At 32.9% G+C, this 21,308-nt stretch overlaps 1 protein-coding gene and 1 long non-coding RNA gene across 3 annotated transcripts in view; one reads left to right on the top strand and one right to left on the bottom strand.

The window, feature by feature from the left end:
* LOC127727918 (integrin beta-PS-like) overlaps positions 1–21,308 on the bottom strand; it is a 116,158-nt gene that overhangs the window by 91,301 nt on the left and 3,549 nt on the right. For both annotated transcript variants that reach the window (XM_052235068.1, XM_052235069.1), the window contains exon 2: positions 1,659–1,734. In XM_052235068.1, coding sequence (XP_052091028.1) covers positions 1,659–1,722 — 64 coding nt within the window. In that variant the 5' untranslated portion in view covers positions 1,723–1,734. The remainder of the gene's footprint in view (positions 1–1,658; positions 1,735–21,308) is intronic.
* LOC127727944 (uncharacterized) lies at positions 14,390–21,200 on the top strand. The gene is made up of 3 exons (XR_007993925.1): positions 14,390–14,609; positions 19,790–19,877; positions 20,875–21,200. It is a non-coding gene; the product is annotated as an uncharacterized LOC127727944 (long non-coding RNA).

Below are 21,308 nucleotides of genomic sequence, written 5' to 3'. Positions count from 1 at the left end.
TTGATCAAAGTTTGCTTTGACGGTTGTCACTATAAAAAACCATCAAATACTTGTACAAGAAAACTTTGATATTGACAATGGGCTTTATGATTGGATTATTTCCATCCAAGTTTTTAGAACAATAGGATGAGATTATTAATCCTTTGAATTACATGTAACTTCTTCTAATCTAACAAGCATTCTGAGAGTATTGCATGGCAATACATAGTCCCCTACCGGGTAAAAATTCATTATACTGGAACAAAATGCTAACTTGTTCTATAACTTGTCATGGTATAAACAAAAAGAAAATATCAAGTCAATATCTTCAAGCATGACTAAAAACAGTGTGGAAAACTGATTATATGAGTGAATTTTTCAAGTCCAAGGACCATAACTCTGCACAAAATTATCAGACCGAAACAAAAATTTGAACTTGATCTGTAACTTGTCAAGATAAAACTATATACAAATATATATCAAATCAATATCTTCAAGAATGAAGAAAAAAAGTGTGGAAAGCTGATTTGCCGGACTGACGGATGGACAGACAGACGGAGTGCAAACCTAAAGTCCCCTTCGACTTCTTCGGTAGGGGACTAATAAAAGGTTATCAATTTAACACCATAGTTCTCCCTTGGCCCTTAAAGCACTGTGGACCTGTGATCCACTTTGCAAAATGTGCTTATAAAAATAAGAAGACGTGGTATGATTGCCATTGAGACAACTCTCCACAAGAGACCAAATGACACAGAATTTAACAACTATAGGTCAACTTTTAATGATTAGGTCAGTGTTTATATTGAACAGATTGAAAAAATATTATTGATATTGAATAAATACAACATCACATGCATTTTTTTTAATTGAAATATGTATTTTCATCTATTTAGAAGATGATTTTTTACTCAGGTAAATTAATCAAGAGTTATAGATTTCTCTTAGAAGAAATTCAAAGGTCCAGTAAATAAACTAAACAGAGAACTATAGCTATTGTATTTATTGAATGGTACTATAGAACTGACAAAAGTTTAAATAGATTGAACAATATGAGTTGACTCTGTGGAAAAGTTTCATTTGGTTCACAATAATTATTCTGATTGTTGATCATCATGATCATGAACAATGGACAATGTTTGAGATTAATCATTATGATTTCTGGAAATGCTGCATATAAACATGTGTTTTTATTTTTGAGACACCTACAATAAAATTGAGAATGGAAATGGGGAATGTGTCAGAGACAACAACCCGATCAAAGAGCAGAAAACAGCCGAAGGCCACCAATGGGTCTTCAACAGAGCGAGAAAATCCCTATGTTTGTTTAAAAAGATTTTTACTCACCAGAAAAACTGGACCCCAGTGACCAAGAAGGGTAAGTTATGTTATTCAACGTTATCACAAGCCTGTTACATGTATCCCTTCGCAATTTTGCAATAATAAAAACATCGGGGAAAATAACCAAGACAAGACGCCAATGACATATATATATATATATATAGGGCATTTCCACAAACATGTATGTGTAAAACTAATTTAGTTGAAATTAAGTCAATTAATAGATTTTTCTGGTAATGTCATTATATTACACCAAGTAAAATTATTGCTTGCCTAAAAGTCATGTAAATAATAAGATCCCAATATATACATTGTATATATAAGTATATGTCGTAACTTACTTTGTGACAAAGCAACACTTAAACAGGATAGCAGTAAAACAGCTGGTCTCCAGTCTATCTTCATTGCAGAATATTGCTACAAAATAATATGAATAACATAAAATTAAGGAGATGTGATATGATTGCCAATGAGACAACCAAAAAATGTATCCATTAAAGACCAGATGTGAACAATAACACCAACAATGAGATGACACCAATACAGCACCATAGCAATTCTAGAATTAAGATGGTGTTTAGTCTTTGTTAATTTATATTATTGACTAATTTTTCTCTTTGTGTTTTTTTTTTTATAATGCTTTATAGATATAAGAAGATGTGGTATGAGTGCCAATGAGACAGTTCTCCATCCAAGTCACAATTTATAAAAGTAAACCATTATAGGTCAAAGTACGGTCTACTTTTAATTTGTTTTTATTCATTCTTTTGTGTTTGTTTTTATTTGTTTTTTTCTTATTTGTTAGAATCTTATAAGATGTTGCAAAGGTGGAGAAATATGTGTACACATTTGTGATTATTATTAATTCTTTTTTTTTTTTTTTTTCTGAAATTATTGCAGGCATGTATTATTGCAATTTTAGAAGAATGGACAACAATGCAAGATTTATTATTGCGATTTCTGGAAAATCTGCATACAGATATATGTATCAGATATAAGAATGCGAGCTCTTATTATTGTGATTTTCACCCAGTCACATTATTCCCATTAATAAAAACCTCGCAATAATTTCTGAATTTACAGTTTTCAAAATTATTTTCAGAAGTAACAGCAGTTTTTGAAAGAGTTTTATAATAAAAAGATATTGATTTTTGTCATAATTTAATGACAGAAAATAATAATTGAACTTTATAAATTAAGGCCTAAACAAAAAAGTTATTTGGTTCGGGTAACATGTCCAAAAAATTTAGGTGGGATAGGCAGGCATTTTTAAAAATTTTTTTTTTATTAAGTATGCCGACATTGATAGTACTCCAGAAGTTGGCTTTATAGTATGTTTTTACAGTATGTGCACATTTATATATACAATTTTATACGTTGTCTAATTTTGTAATTATTTTGTTTTCAATTTCAGTCATTCATTGAAGATATATTGATTCAATTCTTCATTTTTTTTCAATGCTTAAAAAAAAAATTAGGGTGACCGGTTAGAGTTTTTTTTAAGGTAGGGTTTGGTTACCCGAACCAAACAATTTTTTTTTTCTAGGCCTAACTTTGGTAGATAAAGATCGATACAGTCAGAAAATTGATGCATTAACAATGATTAAACAGTGTAAAAATTTACTGTCATATTAACAATACAATAGTTTTCACTGTAGATACAGTGGTCATTACCATGAGGCATTTATTGTCACATTAAAATATCCCTACATGGTCTTCTTTGACTGCTTTACTGAACATCTCAGGGCTTTGTTGATTTTGTTAACTACCATGAGCTTCCATGCTAGAGGATGCTTTGCGTCTTGACAGGTAGGAGTGGCACACATACTACATAAGATACTAAAAAGGAACTGGGTCTTATGGATTCCTGTGTTTCTTGAAGTCACCATGGTAAAAATAGTAGTGCCTTAAACAGTATTGTGTAAAGAGTTCTGGGAAAAAAATATCCAACAGAGGTTCAAACAGTCTCCGGGACAAGTTTGCACTTCCGCTGAGTGCAAAAGTTGTCACCTTAATTTTTGGAGTAAAGTCAAAATGAAGTTGATAACTTGGTTGGTATTGGTTCCCTGATATTTGTCCTAAAAAATTTTGGCTCTAGCACCACTGTTGAAAAAGTTATGCCCCTTTTTTCAACAATTTCCTCAGAGGAAAAGTAGTTTTCCTCAAGGGAAATCAAATTTCCCTGAAGGAAAAAGATTTTTCCTTAAGGGAAATTGTATTTTCCTCAAGGGAAAAAGATTTCTCTTAGGGAATTTGCTGCATTAATATTTCCTTTGAGGAAATTCTATTTCCTGTGAGGAAATTTGCGGCTTCAAATTTTCCTTTGAGGAAATTCTATTTCCTCTGAGGAAATTTGAGGCTTCAAATTTTCCTCTGAGGAAATACTTTTTCCTGTGAGGAAATTTGCGGCTTCAAATTTTCCTTTGAGGAAATACTTTTTCCGGTGAGGAAATTTTGTCAACAGCAATTTCCTGTGAGGAAATTTTTGACAAACACTTTTCCTTGAGGGAAAATTCAAGACCACAAATTTCCTTTAAGGAAAACATTGTTCTCCAAATTTCCTCTATGGAAATTTCTCTTATTCAATTTTCCTCTATGAAAATTTCATAACAGTAAAAACAGTATGAATATAATTTTTCCTGAGACTGAATAATTGATACAAAAGATAATTAAAACTTTAATAAAATGTTCACTGATGAGTAACATGACATATAAAAACAATAGGCTAGCTGTTTGAGACAATACAATAATAAGCAAAACGCTATGAATATCATACTATTTGTGATGTTATTAATATTGTGCTCATATTTGCGGATTAAATAAAATAACCACTTTTCATGTTAATTTAACTTTTCTGCTGCGTACAATTATTCAATCCACTACAAAACAGTTCAGTGCATAAATAATTCCATCCACCAGACATCTTCCTTCAATTGGTAGAGAATACATTTTTGCAATTTGTTCTTCAAACATCTTCCTCTATATAGTTGATATGACAGAGCTATGTACATGAATGGATAAAGCAGGTGTTTATTTCGACAAAAAAATATTTCTCCCTAATCCTTCAGTGCAGGTTGTTGCAATTACACAATTGTGTTCTTGTGCATCTATGATTGTACTCCATTTTGTTTACAGCCATTTTGTAGAAATTTCCTATTTTCTTTTTCCAGGTATGCACACATTTCATTTCACATTAATCCAATTAGCACACAATGTAGAAAAGTATTAACCTTAAGTTTCCTCTTCTGTATTGATCTGTTGATGATCATGAAAACCAAGAAGTCTCTGCACCTATAAATACACAAAATATAAATTGAGAAAAAAACAGCAATATGAAATAAGCTTATTTTATCATGTTTAATATGAACATTTTGAGAAACTTAAATTTGATATTCCTACTAATCATGATTATGAGTTCTGTTATTTCAGTGATTTGTGTCCATGACTTAATATCAGTCGTTTTAGTGCCTTGCAGTGATAATGAGTTGAGCCACTTGCAACAGTTTTTACAGTTTGTTCATATGTTGTGCTATTTGAACCACTGTCCTAGATTATGGTTAGATGGAGTGCTCACAGACATGATTTTTTTATTACTTTTTATTGGCTTTAAACTAATTTGGATTGTTTAAATCTTTTCCTGTTGGGGTCTTTATTGGCTGACTTATAAGGTATGGGTTTTCTCATTATCGAAGGCCGTCATTGGTCTTTAATTGCTTGCATCCACTTCATTGAACTCTGGTGGATAGATAACTCATTTACCATACCACATCTTCTTATTTTTATAATAGTCATCATTCAAGGGCAATCACTTTTATTATATAGAAGTGGTCTTACCATTTAGGCCTTGTTGTCTTCTGTTTATCTTGTTTTGCCGATCATTTCTACTGTACAGTTGTAATTGTTTATATTTTTCTTTATCTTCTATATATTTCTTGCCCTAAACTTAAAAAAGGTATTTTAAAAAACTATAATTTAATGACAGTCACTATAACTATTATTATACATCAGTATGTGTTTTTCTATATACCATGATATAAAAAAGAATGAAATATTTGTGCTATTTCATTTCACAAACTATTTGCTAGTCAACAGTTTCAAAGACATAACCACGGTCAATAGTTTAACAAACAAACATTCCCGTACTTTTTCATTGTGTTCATACTAATTTTTCAATGGACAACAATGACGTGATTAACTATTCTTCTATGATTTGTGTGCTTGACAACATTAAACTCTGAAATATTGTTAACAGTATAATCTGTATGTGTCTGTCGTCAAAATTTCAAATTAATATATTACTTACAGAGGCAATTAAAACAAGAGGCTCACAAAATGAATGTGGTCTAAGAACTTAAAAATTTCTAATTTACCCATTCAAACCGTATCATTATTATTTGCTTTTATATATAAATCAGAAATAACCAATTTAAAATGGAAAATTTTAAAGAAAACAAAAGGAAAAAAAGTAAAAAAAATCCCCCCAAATTTTTTGAACCCCCTTAAGATTCATCACCCCCAAACTCAATCCCAGCCTTCCCTATGTGGTACGGTACCTGCAGTACAATTTCAGAGAGATCCATACACTTGAACACAAAGTTATTGTCTGGAAACAAGAAAAATGCTTGTTTTTTGGCCCCTTTTTGGCCCCAAATTCCTAAACGTTAAGGGCAATTACCCCCAAACTCAATCCCAGCTTTCCCCCTGTGATATGGAACCTTGTAGTACAATTTCATAAAGATCCATACACTTACACACAAGTTATTGTCCTAAAACTAGCAAAATGCTTGTTTTTTGCCCCTTTTTTGCCCCTAATTCCTAAAATTTTGAGGCAATTACCCCCAAACTCAATCCCAGCCTTCCCTTTGTGGTATGGTACCTTGCAGTACAATTTCAGAGAGATCCATACACTTGAACACAAGTTATTGTCTCGAAACTAGAAAAATGCTTATTTTTGGCCCCTTATTCCTAAACATTTTGGGCAATTACCCCCAAAATCAATTCCAGCTTTACCTTTGTGATATGGAACCTTGTAGTACAATTTCAGAAAGATCCATACACTTACACACAAGTTATTGTCATGAAACTAGAAAAATGCTTGTTTTTTACCCCTTTTTTTTAGCCCCTAATTCCTAAAATTTTGAGGCAATTACCCCCAAAATCAATCCCAGCATTCCCTTTGTGATATGGAACCTTGTGGTACAATATCAGAGAGATCCATACACTAACACACAAGTTATGTCCGGAAGTCACAAAAATGCTTATTTTTGGCCCCTAATTCCTTAACTGTTGGTACCATAACCCCCAAAATCAATCCCAACCTTCCTTTTGTGGTATTGAACCTTAAGGTAAAATTTCATCGAGATCCATTAACTTCAACCAAAGTTAGAGTGTGAAAACCAATGTGTCTTTGGACGACGATGACGCCGCCAACTTCAACGTCATACCAATATTTTGACCACAAAATAAAAACTGCAGTTTCCTTAAAATTACCAATCTAGTGGCAGCAACCCAACAATGGATTGTTAGATTCATCTGAAAATTTAATGGCTGATAGAACTTGACATAATGAACAATTTTACCTCACATAAGATTTGCTCTAAATGCTTTAGTGTTTGAGATATAATCCAAAAACTGCATTTTACCCCTATGTTCTATTTTTAGACATGGCAGCCATGTTTATTGATGAAACAGAAAATAAAACACAAGCTTTATTCTAAATACCCTAAGGATCATTCAGCCTCAGTTTGGTTGGAATTGGTTCAGTAGTTTCAGAGGAGAAGATTTTTTAAAGTTAGAAAACATGATAAACAAATTGTGTAAAATTGTCGTTCAAGTGCAATAACTCCTTAAGAGGTCCATTGACAATTTTGGTTATGAAACTTATCTGTAGATCTTACTTTGCTGAACATTTTTGCTGTTTACAGTTTATCTTTATCATTAATAATATTAAAGATAATAACCAAAAACTTCAAATATTTCTTGAAATTACCAATTAAGTGACAGCAACCCAACAATCATGACAATGGGTTATTACATTCATCAGAAAATTTCAGGGCTGATAGAACTTTGAATACCTAATGAACAATTAACTCTGTGTCAGATTTGCTCTAAATGCTTTGGGTTTTGAGATAAAAGCCAAAAACTGCATTTACCCCTATGTTCATATTTAGCCATGACAACCATGTAACAAAACACAAACTTTATTGTAAATACCCTAAAGATCATTCAGCTTAAGTTTAGTAGGAATTGGTTCAGTAGAGGAGAAGATGTATGAAATAGTTTACACCCGACGGATGCCAATGGTTGACGAAAAACAACGACAGACGACGACGGACGCCAAGTGATGACAAAATCGCACTGTTCCTTCGGAACGGGAACGATGAGCAAAAAGGAAAATTTAAAAAATTGTGCTGGCTCTATCCAAAAGAGATTTTAACAGTGTAGTGTACTACTTTTGGGACAGGACATATTAACATAATAGAAAAATCTATAAGCTATAACTCAAAATATGGACAATTTTATGTTTAAAGGGTCTTTAATTTAGTTTGACAACTTCACAGACATACTAATATTTGACCTTTTAAACTATACCAAATCACTACTTAGGCCCCAAAAAATATATGTCTGTTTAAGGTAACATACTTTAAAAAAAAAGGCTAGGTAGGTCGGTATTTCCATTTTATTTTATTTTTTCATTTAATTTTTGGCGACATGATTTTGAGTCATGCCGTTTCGTCTTGTCGTGGTCTGAGTTGATCCTTGGCCAATTTTACCCGTTATTTTAATGATTGGATTATTTCCCTTGGTTATTGGTTGGGGAAAAAATGGCGGCAAAGTGTTTATTTCATCACATGAGTCACGAATTTCCTTATAACAGCTGTCATATTCACGATTGTGAACATTGGGATGTATCAGGCAATTGATTTATATTATTGGCAACACAAACTTCATTTTTGACACGAGTTCAGTTAATTTTTGCTTTTACGGCGGAAATAAAATGACTTAGGGTCGGCGCTCAAAAGGACGGTCGGTCGGGTAACCATAAACAGACATATATTTTTGTTTGGCCTTAAGGATGTTTGCTACTCCGTTTCAAAATAACAAGCTTTTTAAAAGAATATGAACAAAGGAACTAAAAAAACAGAAAAAATGAAGGGTCCGTGTGCTTGTTTTTAAGATATAAGCCATTAAAAATTTGGCGGGAAGTGATTCTCTCTAGATTTTTCTCACACTTAACACTGGCACCTTTTTCTTTCAAAAGCTATGGAAAAATAACAAGGATTTTATAAGATTTTCAAATATGGCTTTTTAAACTATGTAATAAAAATATGAAAAGAAAAGTAGGGGTTTGCGGGCAAAATTTTTTAATGGCACTGCATGGATAAAACCAAAGGATTCCGAATATCTGGTAAAAATGTTATTCATCTGCAATAAATTTGGAAGGAGTATGAAAATAATTTGCAAGTTATACACTATATCCACACTTTTAATCAAACTTGGCATGAACTAAGATAAGAGAATTATAAGACAGTTTACCTAGTTTCATGGCAATAGCATATATACATTAAAGACTATAAGTTTGAACTTTGGGTGTTAATTTTTTGCCGTTTAAAGTTTAACGTTTAACTATCAAAATTTGGGCCTACATAATTTAAATATTGCAAAAAATTGCTTTTTAAATGTCTTTATAACTATTTATATATAATTGTGTATGTCACATGTATGTACATAATGTATTTTAATGTAAAGCAGCTCAATACTCGTTTGCTGTCTCAGATTTATTTCAATTCTTCAAAAGTCGAATTTATATGAGCCTATGCCTAAAATTAGAGATTTCAAAATTAAGGGGGGGGGGGGGGGGGGGGGGGGGGGGGGGCCTATGCCTAAAATTAGAGATTTCAAAATTAAGGGGGGGGGGGGGGGGGAAGCGGCTAATATAAAAATTCTTCATGTATATTTAAAAAATTATTTGTATTTCAAAAGGAAAGAAAGTTACTTATCTGCTTATAGCATACCATATGAGTAGAACAAGGTCCCATTAGGCCATGGAAGACTGAAAAACATTTAAGGTCAATATATAGGCAGTAACACATTTTTACATGTATATGAAAAGGCATACACATAAGCTAGAGGAAATAAAAAAGTGTTTCTTTTTGGTAATTTGTAGGCTAAGGTGACATCATACAAGAAGCATGAGTGATTCTCAAACTAAAATAAAATAATTTCATCCCCCTACTTCATTGTACTTACTTTTTATGCATAAAAAATATAAATAAATAAATTTTAAAGTAATACATGGTCCACACTAGGAAATCTTTTTGTAAAAAAGTGAAAATCAATGGATGATAACTGTGTACTTGGACTAACAATTAAGATTTCACATGCTGAAATGTCTCGTCAGTCCAATCTCAATCAGTGAAATAAACTATTGTTTGGTTTTTTTAAAAGTCATATGGAAGTAGTCCAAATAATTATGACGCATTGCAAGGCTTTTTTTTCTCTCTCTGACGCCGTAGGAAGGAGAAGTGAGTTGACATAACATGTATGTTATCATGCAAAATCAATAGTAATGAGTATACCTTTGATTGTCATCGTCACTGCAAATGGATCATTATTACTAGGGGGAATGGAACCAATAAATTGATCGGATCCGATATGAAGTTCCCAGTAACGGAGAACCTCTAACTTTGAGGTAATATTATTAGTGTCGGTGGTCTTACAAATGAATCAGGGTGAATTGCAGGTACATTAATTAGCAGAGAATAAACAATTATCAACTTGTTATTCATTATCTCGCAGTTATTTACGGTTAATTAGCTGTATATATCCCAAAACAGGTGCTCGGAGCTAGTACTAGTCTATGACTTTTAAGTAACAATTATATTTATATTCACAATCAGTGGCGGATCGAAGGGGGATGGGATCCGGGGGTTTGATTCCCCTTTTTGTGAACGATCATTGCATTTAATCAGAGACATATATGTCTCTGATTTAATGCAGACATATATTTCAGTGGCGGATCCAGAACTTTTTGTAAAGGGGGGGGGGGGGGGTGAGGAGCGCTGACTGATCTAAGGGGGGCCCGCTCCAGTCATGCTTCAGCGATTCACTGTATAATCAACCAATTTTTTCCCACCAAAGGGGGGGGGGGGGGGGCCCAGGCCCCCCCCCCCCCTGGGTCTGCCTATGTATTAAGACCCCCTTTATCCTGGCTAGAATCGCCCCTGATATTACATGTAAATCAAGTCCCGGGTTAATTACTGTTAGCATAATAGCATAACGGTAATCACAAAGAGTGTGGTAATTTTAAAAAGGACGAGGATTTATAAATATACAATTCTTGAAGAGGGGGAGAGTGCACTTCACGATGATCGAAAAAAAAAGTGCCTTGCATGTTATTTTCATCATCTTGTCTGAAACAGTCTGAATAATGAGCTTCAAGGCGAAGCGCGAAAATAAGTCATGTGAAATACTAACGTTGTACGGACAAACCCTTAAATCCCTCAATGTTATGTCAAATGAATTATAGCGAGGAAAAGTAAATTTAATTTAATATCAAAACTAAATATTTGTTATATTTCGCTCCTGATTTCTCAAGAAATCAGAATCAATCAATGTATAAATTTCAATTATGCATGTCTGTGTGAGATCCATTTCATGAGACCAAGGATTTCTATAAAATCCTTGATGGGACCCTTTATATATATATGTCTCTGATACAGTTTTCTATTTTCCCCGGAAAATTTTTTAAAAATATATAATCTTTTGGGAAATAATCCGATTTTGTTGAATCATTTGCTTTCATAATTATGATAAATCCTTTTAGTTCTTCAATTTTAAATTAAAATAAATATTTCATTTTGATCTAACGACAAACTTTTTAAATTGTAGTGGCATGGTCAGTCAACTGATTAGTTGCATGGCTGATTACCAGTTTACTGGTGACCCAGTAATTTTCCATATGACAGTGGCGTGTACCCTTGGGGTGTGTATAACTTATCTTGAATACCTTAATTTTCTGGGGAACATCCTGTCCACGTGTAATACTTAGTATATATTGCAACAGATGACATTAAACAAATTTTCTTTGTAGCATCGGTGTCCATTTCATGTTCAACCACTCAAAATTTTCACAAAAAAGATAATATAATAAAATCATTAAAAAAAAAGATTAAAAAAACACTAGCAAATAAACTTCGCAATGAGTAAACGGGGATTTGTGTTTTAAAGGGTTTATTTCCAGTGAATATATTTTATACTAGATAACTAGACCTGAGATAACTTTTTTTTTTGTAATATATATTTTATTATTTTCATATCATTCTCAAATCTCGATCATCTTAAATAAAGATGTATAAAAAATAATTTTGTTATAACTCATAAATATATGGTTAATCATAATTGTTACAAATTATAAAATGGTAAGTCAATGCCCGATGTGCCGCCGTCTGTTGCAAAACAACGATTTAATCTTTTAAATGAAATATAAAATCACATTTTGTCTATTACAACAATTTTTGAACAACTTGTTGTTGTAATAGACAATATGTGAATATTCATATTGAATATAAATATTTGGTGCATTTTCATTCTTATTTTGTTCCTATATATATTATATGGCCTTCCAAATACCGTTTTGATCCCTAACATCACTGAAGAGACATTAAATGTCGAAATCCGGATATGGTGTACAAACTTGTGCACCTCATGTTTGCGGTATACCATCTTTTCCGTAAGTTTATTGTTTTCTGTTTGGTATTTAATTAATATGCAAGATCCATTTTTTACATCTGGTGATCAATTTATTTGGCAATAGCCAATGGCAGTCAGCAGGGTTTAAGAACATCAGTTGTTCGACCTGTTAGTCAAATGCGTTTTGTTAAAATATACTTTTTCACTTTTTGGTCTTTTGGAAAATGTTGTTTGTGCTGTATTTAGACCCCTCTACCAAGAAATTTGTTTTACATGCACACGTATAAAAATTGCGGTTTTTATCCAACGCAATCATAGGTTTGAACGTTGTTTTCAATTTAGACGTGTATATATATATATATATATATACATATATATTAGATAACTCTTTCCTTTATATTCAAAGGAACAAGAAGCGAATTCGTTAGCGAACTAGAGTAACTATAGAAATAGCGTCGTTACAGGTCTTCTTCTGACCGGCAATAAATCCTTAGCAGTAATGATAGTGGAACGTCCATTGGGTTGTGCTCAGACACGTCCGAATGGGGACGCTGAATCCTTGCAACAACTCTTCAAGTGGACTATAAGTAGCTTGGTATAAGGCCAATTTTCTGTCCATCCTTTTTCGTTGGCAGTCGAAATTTTCCGACCGTATCACGGGCGGTCTCAATTACAAGACCTACATGTACCTATCATATATTATTCGGTACGTCAGACACACCCGACATTAATCAACCAAAAACTCAATATTTTACAGTAGGGAATGAATATCTCCAGATGAAGATTACATTATGACGTATGTTTTTTTTTTAAAGACCAACAAATCGATTTTTATCACCAAATTTGTCTTTGCTGAGATTAACACTAAAAAAGTATAACAAAACGTAACGATTGAAAACTCACAGTTCAGTTTTTAAGATATTTTTTTCTTTGGAAACTAACAGACTAATTTTCAAAAAGTTTTTTTCTTGAACCATTATTTATGAAAACGAATTGTAAACAAAAGTTATTCTCAAATATTAATAATGATCAATGATTGTAAAGAAAAAAATCCATCATAGTAGTTTGTTAATTTACTGGCTACATGGTGTTAAACATGTCACCTTTCTTTTACAAATAACTGATTAAAAATATGAAGCCTTTACTGTAAAATAAATCATTCTAATAAAAATAAATTCATCCAGATTTTTCTCTCATAACCTTTCAACAGTTATTGTAAACTAATAGTCCTATGACTTGCTGTCCGTTTACCAATATTTATACTTAAAAGTTTATAAAATGTTTTCATATTCATTGATCATTAACTTCATGTTTTGCGAATACTTATAAGGGGGGTAATTATTATAGTCAGTAATAGCTAACAATTTATCTAAAGAAAACGAGATGCTATATTCAAATTCTGAGATATGAATCTAGTTCTTTAAAAAAAAATTCTCCACAACAAAAATTCTACACTTTCATTTATCTGGGTCTTTTTGTCTCCGCTTCGAAGCCGCCATCCCGTACCAGACATATTTATTCGTTTGGCAATATACAATCATGTAAGCAATATACAACAGGCAGTAGATATGAATTTGTAAATTGTTATTTTGGATTTTACCTGATTAGGACGTGTCTCGTTGAATTTTCTAATAAACTTACAGACACATAATCTGACTTTTAATCGTAATGTTATGAGATCTATAAGAACATAGAGCTACTGTATAGGCCAAGTTGCATGCAAGTCTTTACAAATTATATATTTTGGTATGCTATAGTTGTTTTTATAGACTATTTGTCATTTGGTCGGTTTTTTTTGTTGTTGTTTTTTTAGTTTTTGACATGGCGTTGACTCGAGTTTGATATATTATGCATCTTTTGTGCTGTATTTTAACAATTATTTACAAGCATGCTGCATGTTTACACATTCATCACTCACTATACCGCATCTAAATATAGCTTTATTGTAAAAAAAATAAGGAGATGTAGTATGATTGGTGATGAGACAACTATCAACCAGAATTTAAAATACCTTATATAAGCAATTGTGACTTACTTTCTTTACTCAGAGTGATCGTAAATTAATCAGATAAGCTGGAGGAGGGGTGGGGGCTTCATATAGACCCATATTAAATGAAAAGAAATTAGCATTAGCTTTTTGTGATAAATATATAATAAACTCACAGTAACAGAAATAGCTCTTGAAAGCTCTGTCAGATCCCGGCACTTTAAACTGTTTTTTGACACGTGCTAAAAAATGCAGCACCTGGTTACAAGGGCTTATTTGACAAATTATCATCTTTCGTAAATTAAGTTATAAAATCTAAATCTTAAGTGATCTAAAATGTTCATGACTAACGAGTATTTTTACTTGTACGATTTTTCTGTTAAATGAGTCTAAGAGTATATACATGTATATCAGGATACTGACTGCATAGTAAAATATTTATGTACCATTAGTTGCGACTCATTTTGGTCTTTTAAGTAAGTTTCCTTCCCCTGCATTACTTGATCGCTTTTGTAAAAAATAAACAGCACAACAACAACAGCACTCGACGTCAGTATTGTACCAAAAAATGAAAAAAATATTCAAAAAGAAGGCTCATAAAATTCAAATATTGGTAAGCACACACACTAACTTGTCACTACAGACATGATCTTTTTGTTAATGCGCCAAACTCGTTTCGTCCACAGGACGATGTCGATGGTGGGGAAAACCTAGTCCAAATAATTATGACGTCTTGCAAGGCTATAATTTTAGGCGTCCCAGAAAAAAAAATAGCCTTGCCAGACGTCATAATTATTTGGACTAGGGAAAAACCAACAAATCATTAGTTCCCCAAATGAGTATCCTAGTTTGTAGTTTAAAGTTTTTTTTTAATATATACATGATTTAGCTATTTCATATTGGAATGGCACATATTCATGAAAAATCAACAAATGATCTGAAAGTCGGAAAGATGAATATAGTCCTCTGACTTCACAAACTTGGAAACAGTTGTGATGTTGCTTCGCTGAGCTATAGATAACCGTACGACCATCAACAATGAGCAAAATTCACACCATATAGACATAGGTGCTTGAGGACAGGAGTCGAGATTCACGTTGATAGTAAACATGCATATTAAGAGTAAAAATATGGTATATTAGTATGTATATGGTACAAATAAGTGATATATATTGAAAAATCTAAGATTTATGATAATAAGGGGGAGGGACTATGGGGGGGGGGGGGGGGGGGGGGGGGGGGGGGCTCAAAACAGGATCCTGTCCTCAAGCACCTATGCATATAGAAAGCTGTAAATATAATAAAAGGCCTCGAAATGACAAATGTAAAACAAATCAACAAGAAGCCTAACATTTATAATTGAATTTAAAATAGAATTGAAAATAGAAATGGGGAATGTGTCAGAGAGACAACAACCTGCCCAAAGAGCAGATAACAGTCGGTCACCAATGTGACTTCAATGCAGCGAGAAAATCCCACAGCCTGAGGCATGCTTCAGCTGGCTCCTTAACAAAAATGTATACTAGTTCAGTGATAATGGACGTTATACAAAACTCTGAAATATATAAAAGAAACTAAAATTAAAAATCATACAAAACTGACAAATGCCACATATAGGCTCCTGACTTGGGACAGGTGCAAAAATATGGTGGGGTTAAAAGCCTAAATACTGTAAATTTCAGAAATTGTTGCATGCATTTATTAATATTGCCAATTAACATATAATCATGATAATTTCCCTTTCAATTTAAAAAAAAAATTCTGATTTAAGTTTTTATTGTATATTGAGACTTTGGATAGTCTCAAGAATGCTTTCACCAATTTTTATGAAACTTTGGTGAATTGATTTAATATATTGACATAAACTCCCTTTACATTTTTATGACCCATAGTCATGTGATAGTGGGTCAACCCTTGACCGTCTGTCCGTCTGTCCCAAAGTCATTGGTTTTTGTTCTCTAATTTAGTTTGCCTCAACCAAATGTTATAAAACTTTTACAAAAGCTTATTACCACAATACTCAGATCAAGTGTGAATTTTGGTGGTGTCAGTGTTACCGTTCTAGAGTTATGCCCCTTTACAAATGGAATAAAATGCTCCGCAGGGCGCAGCTTGATACGACCGCAGAGGTCGAACCCTGAACAGTTGGGGCAAGTATGGACACAACATTCAAGCTTGATACAGCTTTGCATTTGGATTGTGATTAAATATTTGACACAGCATAGGTTTCTAACACAGATTGAATGTGGTCTAAGAACTTAAAAATTTTAAATTGGACATTCACCTATTATGGTCCAATATCCAAAATCTAAATACATGGTTAGATTCAGCATATCAAAGAACCCCAAGAATTCAATTTTTGATGAAATCAAACAAAGTTTAATTTCGGACCCTTTTGACCTCAATGTGGACAAAGTTGATAACGGGGCCCAAAAATCAAAAATCTAAATACATGGTTAGATTCAGCATATCAAAGAACCCCATATATTCAATTTTTGTTGAAATCAAACAAAGTTTAATTTTGGACCCCGATTTGGACCAACTTGAAAACTGGGCCCATAATCAAAAATCTAAATACATGTTTAGATTCAGCATATCAAAGAACCCTAAGAATTCAATTTTTGTTAAAATCAAACTAAGTTTAATTTTGGACCCTTTGGACCTTAATGTAGACCAATTTGAAAACGGAACCAAAAATTAAGAATCTAAATACACGGTTAGATTCGGCATATCAAAGAACCCCAATAATTCAATTTTTGATGAAATCAAACAAAGTTTAATTTTGGACCCTTTTGACCTCAATGTGGACAAAGTTGATAACGGGGCCCAAAAATCAAAAATCTAAATACATGGTTAGATTCAGCATATCAAAGAACCCCATATATTCAATTTTTGTTGAAATCAAACAAAGTTTAATTTTGGACCCCGATTTGGACCAACTTGAAAACTGGGCCCATAATCAAAAATCTAAATACATGTTTAGATTCAGCATATCAAAGAACCCTAAGAATTCAATTTTTGTTAAAATCAAACTAAGTTTAATTTTGGACCCTTTGGACCTTAATGTAGACCAATTTGAAAACGGAACCAAAATTTAAGAATCTAAATACACAGTTAGATTCGGCATATCAAAGAACCCCAATAATTCAATTTTTGATGAAATCAAACAAAGTTTAATTTTGGACCCTTTGGACCTCAATGTGGACCAATTTAAAAACGGGGCCCAAAATCCAAAAACTAAATACACGGTTATATTCAGCATATTAAAGAACCCCATGAAATCAAGAATAAAACCCCATTGAAATTGGTCAAGAAATAAGCAATTTATAGGAAGTATCTTCTTTTGCACAATCCTGTGCTATTAAATATTTCTTGCTATTGCGCAATACTGTACAATTGACAATTTCTTGCTATTGCGCAATATTGTGCTATTGGATATTTCTTGCTATTGGGCAATACTGTGCAATTGAAGATTTCTTGCTATTGCGCAATACTGTGCAATTGAAGATTTCTTGCTATTGTGCAATACTGTGCAATTGAAAATTTCTTGCTATTGCACAATACTTATTATATAATAATTTACACATCCTGTTTGGTGTGTATCTCCTACCATATCATTATTATTTGATTTTAAATATAAATCAGAAATAACCAACTTAAAATGGAAAATTTTAAAAGAAACAAAAAAGGAAAAAAAGAAAAAAAAAGGAAAAAAAAATAAATCCCCCCCCAAAATTTTTTGAACCCCCATTATGATTCATCACCCCCAAACTCAATCCCAGCCTTCCCTTTGTGGTATGGTACCTTGCAGTACAATTTCAGAGAGATCCATACACTTGAACACAAGTTATTGTCTGGAAACTAGAAAAAAATGTGTTTTTTGGCCCCTTTTTGGCCCCAAATTCCTAAACGTTTAGGGCAATTACCCCCAAACTCAAACCCAGCTTTCCCTTTGTGATATGGAACCTTGTAGTACAATTTCAGAAAGATCCATACACTTACACACAAGTTATTGTCATGAAACTAGAAAAATGCTTGTTTTTTGCCCCTTTTTTGGCCCCTAATTCCTAAAATTTGGAGGCAATTACCCCCAAAATCAATCCCAGCATTCCTTTAGTGATATGGAACCTTGTGGTACAATGTCAGAGAGATCCATACACTAACACACAAGTTATGTCTGGAAGTTACAAAAATGCTTATTTTTGGCCCCTTTTTGGCCCCTTATTCCTTTACTGTTATTACCATAACCCCCAAAATCAATCCCAACCTTCCTTTTGTGGTATTGAACCTTGTGGTAAAATTTCATAAAGATCCATTCACTTAAACTAAAGTTAGAGTGCGAAAACCAATGTGTCTTCGGACGACGCCGGACGACGACGACGACGACGACGCCGGACGACGACGACGACGACGACGACGACGACGACGACGCCAACGTCATACCAATATACGACCACAAAAATTTTTTTGCGGTCGTATAAAAATTGCTGAATTTTTGGTTTCCGGCTCTCTATCTTTAACTTTAGTTTGCCTCAACCAAATGTTATGAAACTTGCACACAATGCTTATTACCACAAAAAACAGTTTGAATTTTGGTGGTGTCACTTTTACTGACTCAGTCTGTTCTAGAGTTATGTCCTTTACAGATGGAAAAAATGATGAATTTTACGTTTCCGTCCTCTAAATTAAGTTTGCCTCAACCAAATTTTATTAAACTTTAACGCAATACTTTTTACCACAAAATCAGATCAAGTTATAATTTTAGTAGTATAAATTTTACCGTTCTTCAGTTATCTTCCTTTATAACTTTATATGATATGCAAGCTGGAGTATCATCCCCTATTTATTTTTATATAAGATGCAGAGTTATGGAATTTTAGTTGTTGGAAAATTGTTTAAAATTGTCCATTTTCACACTATGGAAGGTTTTAGAATTGTATTTGTTCAAAAATCACGGCCTTAAACTTACAAAATGTATATACACTTGCAAAATCCCTTAAAATGGAGCCAAATTATTTTCATGTTTTGTTTCAATGAATACCACTCTGTGTGCATGTCCTTTTTTAGCTCATCTGGCTATAAAGGCCAAGTGAGCTTTTCTCATCACCTGGCGTCCGTCGTCGTCCATTGCTGTTGTTAACTTTTTACATTTTGAACTTCTAGAGAACCACTGAATTCCTTATGAGGTGCTGACCAAGAGTTGTTACTTTGTTGCCGATCTATCATCCAAGATGGCCGGCAGCGGGGGACTTAGTTTAAGATAGGACCCTATAGGAAATACATACAAATGTCTTCTTTTAGAGAACCACTGAATGGAATGAAACCAAACATAGCATGAATGTTCCTTATGAGGTGTTGACCAAGTGTTGTTACTCTGTAGCTGATGCATCATCCAAGACGGCCGCCAGCGGAGTAGGACAATATTAAACCAAATATGGCCTCAATCATTTTTAAAGTATCTGTTATGATTTTTATCTTTTTTATATGATTTCAAAAACCCAAATAGAGTCAGGTGAGCGACACAGGCTCTTTAGAGCCTGTAGTTTTGTTTTTTGTAGGTGGGGGGGGGGGGGGGGGGGGGTCTTAGTTGCGCAGTGCTCAGAGTTTTTCTATAATGTAGTTGATCATTAAAATTCATTTAAAGCATAAACCCAAGCTAAAAGGGCAACAAGCTTATCAAGCACTCATGGTACAGCTTTTTATTAAACACGTTTTAATATATACATTAAACAGCAAAATAATTATTGATGCAAGATGTCATTAAATAATAATTTTTACTCTTTTTATGTGTAGGACAAGAACTATAGAAGATGCAGAGAAATTATAAACAGCAGAAATGATAGGCAATTTAAAATTTGCAGAAGTCAACAAAACCTAAATGGTAAGTAAACTCATCATAGATACCAGGATTAAATTTTGTATTTACGCCAGACGCGCGTTTCGTCTACAAAACACTCATCAGTGATGCTCGATAAGACTCATAAGGCCACTTTTATAAAAGTTATTGCCCTTGAAAGATGATTATCATGATTATTATAAAAATAAAAAGATGTGGCATATTAAATATGAAAACTATTGATCATGGCTCTAAGAAAGCAATTATAGGCCAGTGACGGCCTTCAATAATGAGAAAGTCCATACCTATTGTCAAAGTAGTCAGCTATAAAAGGCCCTCAGACGAAAAATTGAAATAATCCTAACTGTAGAACTAATTGCCTAGTTTATAACAAAACAAATTAAAAAAAAATAAATATGACAGATATGAAACAACTACAACCACTAAATTTGAGTGTCAGAATAAACTACAGGCTCCGAACTTGGGACAGGCACAATCAGAATATGGCAAGGTTATATAAAAATAAGAAGATGTGGCATGATTGCCATTAAGACAACTCTTCACCAGACAACAAATGACATACCGGTAGATTTCCTGCAAAAAAATAAACAGTCCGGACTAAGCAGGAAATTTATACCTTTTTCTTAAAAGAAAAGACACGAAGATCTGTTAGTACTCACAGCTACTGACAGCTAGTTAAAAATCAATAAAAACTAATACATGTAATAAAAAAATCAGGTTTGTGAGCACTCAACCCTACCTTAACCTTGGACAGTGGTTTAACAGCTCAACATATAAAGAAACTGTAAAAATAACCGTTGCAATTGCCTCAACTCGAAAGATTGATAAAATGCACAAAATCAACTGTCGGGGTAATATAAAAACCCATAGACAAAAATCACGGAATTAAGAAAACTCACAAGTCATGCAAGTAAAAAGGAAATATTCTTAAAATGTTCATAAACATGACAAAATAAGCTTTTTTATTGCTGTTTCTCTCTCCATTTATAACATTTTATTTGTTTATTTTGTGTTTTTATAGGTGATCAGACATCTTGGTTTTCATGATCAATAGGTCAATACTGAAGAGGAAACTGAAAGTTGATATCTATCTACATGGTGCGCTAATTGGATTAATGTGAAATGGAATGTGTGCTTTCCTGCAAAAAAGAAATAGGAAATTTCATCATAATCACATGATAATGGCTATAAACAAAATGGAGTTCTATCATAGATGCAGAAAAACACAATTGTATAAATGCAACAACATATTATATATATTCGTCGAAAGAAGGGAGAAATGAAGAAAAAAAAAGTATTTTGTTGTTGAAAGGAACACCAGCTTTATCCACTCATTTACATCGCTCCCTCATACATGTCATATCAAATATACTGAAGAAGATATTCGAAGAACAAATTGCAAAAATGTTTTCTCTAAGAATTGAAGGAAATTGTTTAGTGAATGGAATAATTTAT

This window comes from Mytilus californianus, unplaced genomic scaffold (assembly GCF_021869535.1).
Source record: "Mytilus californianus isolate M0D057914Y unplaced genomic scaffold, xbMytCali1.0.p SCAF_2, whole genome shotgun sequence".
NCBI lineage: Eukaryota > Metazoa > Mollusca > Bivalvia > Mytilida > Mytilidae > Mytilus > Mytilus californianus.
The sequence above is the reverse complement of the archived record's forward strand: the minus strand, read 5'-3'. Positions and strand labels throughout refer to the sequence as shown.